The 8,480-nt window shown below is 43.0% G+C and overlaps 2 protein-coding genes across 5 annotated transcripts in view; one reads left to right on the top strand and one right to left on the bottom strand.

Annotated features, from left to right (window-relative positions):
• Positions 1-61: 61 nt before the first annotated feature.
• Positions 62-3,335, bottom strand: nthl1 (nth-like DNA glycosylase 1). Of its 2 annotated transcripts, none has more exons than XM_017457297.3 (6): positions 2,687-3,335; positions 2,215-2,456; positions 1,857-2,027; positions 1,463-1,622; positions 1,245-1,350; positions 62-690 (listed from the first exon to the last, which is right to left on the bottom strand). In XM_017457297.3, exons 1-6 carry the CDS (start codon positions 3,000-3,002, stop codon positions 228-230), a joined length of 1,458 nt encoding a protein of 485 aa, XP_017312786.1. In that variant the 5' UTR covers positions 3,003-3,335; the 3' UTR covers positions 62-227. The 2 variants fall into 2 exon arrangements, with proteins under 2 accessions (XP_017312786.1, XP_017312785.1); XM_017457296.3 differs by having other exon boundaries at positions 2,215-2,459; positions 2,687-3,334.
• Positions 3,336-3,717: 382 nt separating this feature from the next.
• Positions 3,718-8,480, top strand: part of tsc2 (TSC complex subunit 2) — a 32,619-nt gene continuing 27,856 nt past the window's right edge. For all 3 annotated transcript variants that reach the window (XM_017457290.3, XM_017457287.3, XM_053675980.1), the window contains exons 1-8: positions 3,718-3,900; positions 5,430-5,585; positions 5,668-5,754; positions 6,380-6,490; positions 6,646-6,793; positions 7,522-7,639; positions 8,098-8,146; positions 8,261-8,386. In XM_017457290.3, coding sequence (XP_017312779.1) covers positions 5,454-5,585; positions 5,668-5,754; positions 6,380-6,490; positions 6,646-6,793; positions 7,522-7,639; positions 8,098-8,146; positions 8,261-8,386 — 771 coding nt within the window. In that variant the 5' untranslated portion in view covers positions 3,718-3,900; positions 5,430-5,453. The remainder of the gene's footprint in view (positions 3,901-5,429; positions 5,586-5,667; positions 5,755-6,379; positions 6,491-6,645; positions 6,794-7,521; positions 7,640-8,097; positions 8,147-8,260; positions 8,387-8,480) is intronic.

The raw sequence follows: 8,480 nt of genomic DNA on the forward strand, positions 1-8,480 counted from the left end.
ACTTAATATTATGGTGTTATATATGCGCGTGTGTGTACAACAGAAAATCAATGCTACCGTATTACTTTTAATCAGTTTTTTTTTAATAAAAGTGTTTTTTTTTAAAAAAAAAAACATATGAGAAAAGTTTCAGTTTTCTGAAATGCCTCGTTCGGTAACGAGTTCCGAAAAATTCCGAGATGAAGTCTGTCCTCTCGGATTCATTCCCGATGGCCGTCGGTTTATCATCAGCGCTTGCGCTCTCCGGTTCTTCTCTGGAGCCGAGGACACGCGGCCTTCTTCTCTCCGCCTCTCGTCTCTTCCTTTCTCCTTCCCGTACACGCCTGCGATTCGTTTCCTCGCTCTTCCCGGAGCTTCCTGTCGTTTCTTGGCTCTTTTGCCTCGGCTCGCGTGTCCGCTCTGTCCCTCTCCCTTTTCCGTCGCGGACGAGACACGGACAGGGGAACGGCGACGGGTTCCTCTTTGATCTGTGGCGTCGGCGCCTCCGGTTTCATTTCAGGGATCTTTGGCGGTATAGCAGGCTCCCTGGGAGATCGCGGAGAGCCAGGTTTGGGCCTGCGGGCTGGTGAGGCGGTGTGGGCGGAGGGACAGGTGTGCTGGTTCAGACAGGCGGCGCACAAAGGTGAGACGGGTAAACAGACCTGCTGCCCGAAACCCACCAACAGCCAGTTTATCTCACGCCACAGATCTCTACAGGAGAGAGACAGAGAGAGCGAGAGAGAGAGAGATTTTCCTTATTTCACAAGACTGCATTACTTTGCCAGGCCGTAATGTAGCGTTAATGACGACAAAAGAGACGCCAGAACCGAGAGGGAAAATCCAAAACCAGGATTTTTTTGTTATTATGAGCTTGAATTCTCAAACAACGACATGCTACATGCTGTCAGTCTGATTTCTGCAGTTTAAAAAAAACAAAACAACTGAATTTCATGTAGCTGAAATTTCAGGGAGCTGCGATCCTAAGCTCGGGTTATGGTGTGGGCGGAGTTTCACGTGATCTCCCGTGTCCATGCGGGTTTCCCTCAGGGTTCACCGGTTTCCTCTCGCTTCCTAAAAACATGCTCTACGTGTGAATGAGTGTGTGAATGAGAGTGTGTGTGGTGGCCCGTGATCTGAGACGTGCCGGCATCCCGTCTGGGATTTATTCCCACCTCTAAATCTTTTACTGAAGATGAATGAACGAATATCGCCATGCTCTGGAAGCGCAAATTGTTACTAAATGCCTTATTTTCATTTCCGCACACCTCGGAAGCCACTCCTCCAGCGCTCGACGGGTCTCCTCTGGGTTCTTGGTGGTGGCACGAGTCCATCCAAGCCTGTTAGAGATCCGGTGAACGTGCGTGTCCACTCCTGAATGCATGCACACCCAGACAAACACATTCATGAAAACGGTTATAAGTTTTACCGCCCGAGAAAGTGGGTGCTGGGGCACCAGTCACGAGCGTCCCCGCCTCCTGCTCACCGATGCCGGAGACCCGTTTCCAGGCGATGCCCATGGCCAGGTGGGCCATCTTGGGGCCGACCCCGGGGAGACGCACCAAACCCTCCAGCGTGTCAGGGATGTCACCTCCAAACTCACGCTGGATCATCTCCGTCGCCTGCTTCAGGTACTTCGCCTTCGTCTGTATGTGTGTGAGACGTCAGAAACATTTACAAATACAGACCGAATACATGCATATATATCTATATATATACACACACACACACACACATTATATATATAGAGATATGTGAAATTCCTAAGGTTGTGGGGTTTTTTGTATATTTTTTTTACAGGAAATCATTACATTACAAAACATTATTCAGCATTTCACTTAAAAAATTCCAATTTTTTTTTTCTTTACAAAACACCTCACCTTCCAGAAGCCCACGGGGTAGATCAGTTCGCCCAATTTATCCTCGCCCATTTTGAGGACGGCGGTCACACTGAGGTCGTGTGCACGCAGCCGCTCCATGGCTGCAGCCGTCACCTGATCCTTCGTCTGACTGGACAACATCAAGGAGACCAACACCTGATAACGCATCACCTGAAAGAGAGAGAGAGAGAGAGAGAGAGAGAGAGAGAGAGAGCGATACAGGTTGATACAGATACAGATCCCCAGAACGTGTTGCATCAGGTCCATTCCAGTGTTCACTCTAAAAGTACTGGCTCAGAGATATCTGGGTTCACGTTCAGCTTCAATAAGTGCGAGAGGTCAACTCGTTCGTGATCACCTCGGGTGGAGCCTGGGGGTCGTAGCACTTCTCCGCCCCCATCTGGTCCACCGGAGCGTCCCGTCCACTCCGCATCTCTCTGATGAAGGACAGCTGCGTCCTCCAATCGGGCGGTTCCCAGCGATCTTTCGTTTTGACGCAGGGTCCCGCCTTGTCTTCGTACTCCACTTTAACGTGGCCCCTCCTCAAGGTGCGAGGTGATCTTAAAGGGGCGTGGCCATCCTCGGGATCTTCCTTAGGTTCTGCTAAATTAAGTAGAATAAAAAAAATAATTAAAAGTCAGCGGTGTTCTTATGGTGGTGCAAAGTACTGTAAGGTTGTACAAAGCAACAGATGTGGTACAGTCAGTAGGTGGACGTAAAAAATTTAATAAAAACTCCACATTTGTGAATAATTTGCCTGTAAATCACTACATTCTGTTCTTAATAACTAACTTTATGTCTTTATTTTTAATCTCTACTCATCAGCCCACCTGTGACGTTTGACTTTACTAATCCACAGTGCCCATGTGGAGACCCCTCTGTTTTAGAAATGGTACATTCCTCTCCTGGTTCTTCTTTAATCCCTGCAGAACTTTCCTCCATCATTCTGCTGCATTTCAGTCTGCGGGTTCCTCTCTCTTTTAATAAAGTTTTGGCCGCTGTATCAGCTTGTGAAAGATCTGACTCGGCTTTTCTCTCACTGCTGAAATAACGCGAACTCGTTTTCATTGTTTTTATTATTTTATTCCCCGCGTATTGGTGTGTCTGAGGTGTGCGCGCGCAAACACAAGCACCCGCCCAAAACATCAGACCACTAGACCGGAAGTGGCCGAGTTACTGACTACGCAACAAGCAGCCATGTCAAAATAAATAAATAAGAATTAATATTATTATTTACAAAGCAATCAGAACCGTTTGCCGGATTGGCTGCGTGTCATCTACATATCCTGTACTACCGAGCTGTGTAAAATTATTACTATAAAGCAACAATATAAACACATGAAGATGCCGCACGTTCGTTGCTTAGCAACCGAGCAAAACGTGTAAAATTAACCACGCAAATCGCCAAGATCCGAATTATATAATTCAGTTTCTCGCAGCAAATCTAGAGTCTGTTGACTTCCGGAAAGTGACACGTTTCAGAACTACATTTCCCAATACGGAAACCGGCTTGCGGAAGTGAAGGTCTTTTTTTCATTATTATTATTATTATTTCTTTTTATTTAGAATTTACAAGCGATATGTAATATTAGTGCCGAAACGAAGTAGCGAAAAATTACAAAACACTAACACTGAAGTTTGTTTGTTTGTTTTTTAATAAAAAAAATTATTGAAATAAAATGATGCAAACAAAATATATTTTAAATAAATCAATAGAAAAACAAATCGCATTCGATGGGTCTTCAATATTAATAGTAAATTTGTGGGTTTTTCCCCTTTTCATAATTTTGAGTTATTCAAAGTAAATAATACGTATTTTTATTTAAACAGCAGTAAACCAGGGTACTGACCGGAAGTGCATTTCTTTCTAAACATGACATCCGGTTGGAGCAGGGGCTGATCTGCTGATTATTTAGGGGCTGGTTTGAACGCGCTTTTAAACATATAAATGCATACATTTATGCGATTTGCTGCTTTAAATAAAAGGTCCACCGCGTTCCTGAGACACCTTGATGAGCATCCTACTTTATTTTACAGCCGTGTGGTGAGAATCGTTCAGTGTTATTGGGTTGTTTTTGTGCATGTTTGTTTATTTGATGCCTACAACACTCGACACTGTCTTCATGAGTTAATCATGTCTTAGGGTGAGATTTGAGGGTTGTTATGCGTAAAAGTGTTTAAAAAACATGCATGTTTAAGACGTTGTTTATCATTTGAGACCTTTTGCCCTGGTGCATTTAATGTAGTTTAGCATTTAGTTTGTGATCATTTTCAGACAAACACAATATAAAGACACTGTAATATCTCTAATATAACTATAATAGTCTTTATCTGTGATTTATGCTTTCTCTACTTGCACACCTGATGAGGTGCGTTGCCTACGTACATGATTAAGAGAACAAACCACGCCCACTCCCATGGCTCCTTCTTCCTTTCCTTAAAAACCAACATTTTTTTTGGACTAATTATAATTAAACCGCTCAGCCAATTAATGATATGTAACTGTATTTGTTTAGTGCTCTAAAGTCATGGTTTCATTTGGATGCAAAATAATTTACTTTCCCAGCACATAGTTTGGCGTCACTGCGTGCCAGGATCAGACCCAGGAAGGAGGCGTGGCCTAAAGGCAGCAGTGTCTGTTAGAATTGAACATGGCTATATAAACTTAACTACAAAATCCTTTCACAAACTGTCGGATTAGCTATTTGGATAGTGTTAGAAGTAAAATTGATTAGATTCAGCTTTATTGTCATTATGCAGAGTACAAGTACAGAGATAACAAAATGCAGTTAGCATCTATCTGGAAGTACAAGAATATAGTGTTATATATTCAGAATATAGTGTTGTACAAAATTTATGACTTTTTTTTTTTTTTTTTTTTTTTTTACATTTAAATGTAAAATTCTCTGAGGAATCCTGTCAGGTTAGCTCCTTTTAGCTAGTTGAGTAATGTTAGTAGTAAAAAAAATTATGAACAATTTATGAATATTCCTCTAATTCCTACAAATTCCTCTAAGAAATCCTATCGGTTAGCATTACGAAGTGCTACCTGGCTGTTCTAGGTCTTAATAGTTCCTGTCAGGTTAGCAAATATGAGCTCGAAGGGTGATGTATGTCTTAAAATCCTGTCAGGTTAGTACCTGCTGGAACATTTTACGAACGTGACTTAAAAATTCTCTCAGATAAACTGTTATCTAGTTGGCTAACATTAGCATCAAACGTTATGACTATAACTACACAATCCTGTCAGATTAACCACGTCAACTATTTGGCTAGTGTGGATTGTGAACGTTGATGAGTATAACTACAAAAAACTTGTTGCTAATGTCAGCTCATGCTAGCTGGATAGTGTTTGTGTTATAAGTCCTGTCAGGTAAGCTTATATTAATGCTTACTAGCTAGGTGGGTAAAAAGTAAAACGTTTGAAGGTTCGTGCACGTTGGAGGATTTTTAGCTAGCTGGCTAAATCGTGACCAGAGATTGTATGTGAAGTAGAGCTGGCTCGCTTGTTGAAATATGCACCGTTTTTTTTTTTTCTTCATGTTTCTCTTTCTTTTTTTTGTCCTCTCTCAGTAAGTCCACCTGAGTGCTGGGATCATGAATAAGCAGCCCAGTAAGGAGTCTCTGAAGGACAAGCTGAAGGGGGTGTTTGGGCTGACCCCCCGTATATCTGCCAAACAGACCGAGAGCAAGCCGTCGGAATTCATCATCACTCACGACATCTTGAAGGTCGGAGAAGTTTTCATTTTTATGGGAAATGGTTATTGTGAGGGAGAAGGAAAGCTTTGTAATATTTGTATGTGTGGTTTAGGAGCTTGCTCCGGAGTGTGGGCTGAGTAACCGAATAAGGGTCATCAACAATGTATGTGACCTCGCCAGGTCCAAAAAGTTTGAGGAGGTGAGATTTCAATACCTTATGGATGGTCATGTTGTCAAAAGGGGGTGTGGCTGCTAGTCCTCAGGCTGGTGGGTGTGTCTTTTGTGCCCATATGTGACCTCAAAGACACACCCTTTAAGCAATTAGCTACCTGGCACTCAAAATCCTTTCAGGATAGCTAGTATTAGCGAGGTGGCTAGTGTTAGCTGTGAAAAGTATGAATATGATTTATAAAAAAAATCTTGTTAGCTGGTTGGTTAGGGTTGACATAAATATGGCTTAAAATCCTGTCAGGTTAGCTCAAGCTAGCTTGGAGGCCTAGCTACAAAAAAAATCCTGTCAGGTTAGCTCAAGCTAGCCTGTTAGCTAGTGTTAGCAGTGAAGCTGTTTATGAATTTATGAATATGCTTAAAAATCTCAGAAATCTTATCATGATAGCGCGGGTATGCTAGGTGGTCAGTGTTAGCATTGAAGTTCAAAAATATCAGTTTAGCTCCACCTGGCTGATGCTAGCTACCTGGCTAAAGTATGTGTTAAAAATCTTCTCTGATGTAGCGCTTGTTCGCTATATGGCTAGCATTTGGCTTACAAACTACTAAATGTGTGTAAGACTTGCTCATATATATTGGCACCCACTGTGTGTTAGAATGCCGTGGAGGCGTTATGGAAGGCGGTGGAGGACATGATGCAGCCTGAACAACCATCTGAAGCTCGACACGCTGTGCTACTGCTGCTCAGAGCTATAGTACAGGGACAGGTATTTCTCTCTCGCGCTCTCTCTCTCTCTCTCTCTCTCTCTCTCTCTCTCTCTCTCGCACACGCACACACACACACACACACACACACACAGTAGTTAGCAGCCATAATGTATTACTACTTTGTATTATGTAACAAATGATTGTGTGTGTGTAGGGGGAAAGACTGGGTCCACTGAGAGCGTATTTCTTTAGGATCATTCGGGACTACCATCCGTGTAACGAGGACCTGCCTGAGAGGCTCGGGGTGTTCAAGGCCCTCACGGAGAACGGGAAAGACGTCACCTACCTGGAGGATGAGATAGGTGGGTCACTGGTACAGTGATGGAGGTGATGGTGGTGATCTTCCCTCCACAAAATGGATGCCTCTTAGTGTTTTACTTATTTTTCAGTCAAATTTTTGTCCACTATCTCCTCCCGCAGTTTTCAAGATGTCGTCACCGAACTACCAGATTTTCATAAAATGTTCATTTTTTACACAGTGTATGGCCCCCTTGTTTGATACAACACCCTAGCAACCACCTGGTATGCCATACCAACAGCCTAGCAAACACCTGGAATACCCTAGGAACCACCTTCAACAACAGTGCAGCTGCCTAGCAACACCCTAGCAACCACCTGGAATACCATATCAACTGCTTAGCAACACCCTGGAAGGGGAATTTGCTACGCTGCACAAGCATTGTTTTTTTTCCTTCTTCTTTTCAGAAGTTTAATTTTTTTTTCTAGTGTGATCGTGGGTAACGGCCAAGCTATTTTTCCAATGACCGAAGTTAGGTATGATGCTAACTAGCATTTACTCTATCTAATTTAGCAAATCAGTTAGCTGGCTAAGTATTTATGCTAAGCTAATGTACACCACTTACAGCTCCTCAGTGTCGCGTGAGCCAATAGGAATCTACAAACACACACTACTTTTTTTGATTTCATATAAAATGATTGCGTATATTAACAAAATATTTTCTTTGTGTAATGACTGTATCTGTTCTTAGTAGTGACGTGTGTGTGTGTGTGTGTGTTCTGTCCACCTCAGCTCGTTTCGTGGTGGTTTGGATGGACACGGATTTGACTGCTGATTTCTTGCATGTGCTTGTCAACCTGGTCAAGTTCAACTCCTGCTACCTGGATCAGAACGTCTCACAGATGGTGCAGTAAGTGACACACAATGCTTTAACACCATACCAACAGCCTAGCAAACACCAGGAATACCCTAGCAACCGCCTTTAACACCATAGCAACCACCTAGCAAGAAGCATGACATTAAAATAACACCGAAAGCAGCTTTGTGAGTTCTGCCATTTTGGAATTGAGGATATGTTTTCAAAGAAAAGCGTTTCATTCATGTACTGTCTAGGGTGACTTCACTCGTCTACCTTTTGTTTATTTGTTAATGATTATTTATTGCAGAATGCAAGTATTCTTCTCCCCGATTCAAAATCTTGAGGCAGTTCATTGTAGATCCGTGTCGTGTATATAAAATCTCGATTAAGTAACGCTATGAAGCATGGAAAGGTTCAGTCGGGGGGGTGACTCCTCCTACTGTGATCAGGATATAGAGGAGCGTTGTAGTGTAGTGATGAATAAATACTTTGTGGGTTTTGTGTTACAGGAAGATCTGCTTGCTGTGTAACCGGACCACATCCTCCACAGATATCGAGGTATATTTACTGTATATGCTTATAAAAAGCAGTGTCTTGTGTTTCGATTTCGATCGCTGAACTTGGTTATCTCTTGGAATCCCTCTGTATGACGTGTGTTTGTGTGTGTCACAGGTAGCTCTACAGGTGCTGGATGCAGTCGTGTGCTATAACTGCTTGCCGTCCAACTCTCTAACCGTCTTCATCATCACGCTGTGCAGAACGGTTAACGTGAAGGAGTTCTGCGAGTCCTGCTGGAAGGTGAGAGGCGATCCGAAGTCGTATTTGTGGGCGGGGCTTCAGATTGACGCTCTAGGCGTATAAAAGTATAAACCGTATATGACGTGATGAAGTG

This window comes from Ictalurus punctatus, chromosome 26 (genome assembly GCF_001660625.3).
Source record: "Ictalurus punctatus breed USDA103 chromosome 26, Coco_2.0, whole genome shotgun sequence".
NCBI classification, from domain to species: domain Eukaryota; kingdom Metazoa; phylum Chordata; class Actinopteri; order Siluriformes; family Ictaluridae; genus Ictalurus; species Ictalurus punctatus.

Coding starts and splice junctions, on each gene's coding strand:
- nthl1 (XM_017457296.3), bottom strand. CDS start 3,002: ATGTTTTGGGCGGGTGCTTGTGTTTGCGCGCGCACACCTCAGACACAC. Junction 1,623..1,856: donor ACCCCGTGGGCTTCTGGAAG/GTGAGGTGTTTT, acceptor ACACACATACAG/ACGAAGGCGAAGTACCTGAA. Junction 1,351..1,462: donor GAAACGGGTCTCCGGCATCG/GTGAGCAGGAGG, acceptor GCATGCATTCAG/GAGTGGACACGCACGTTCAC.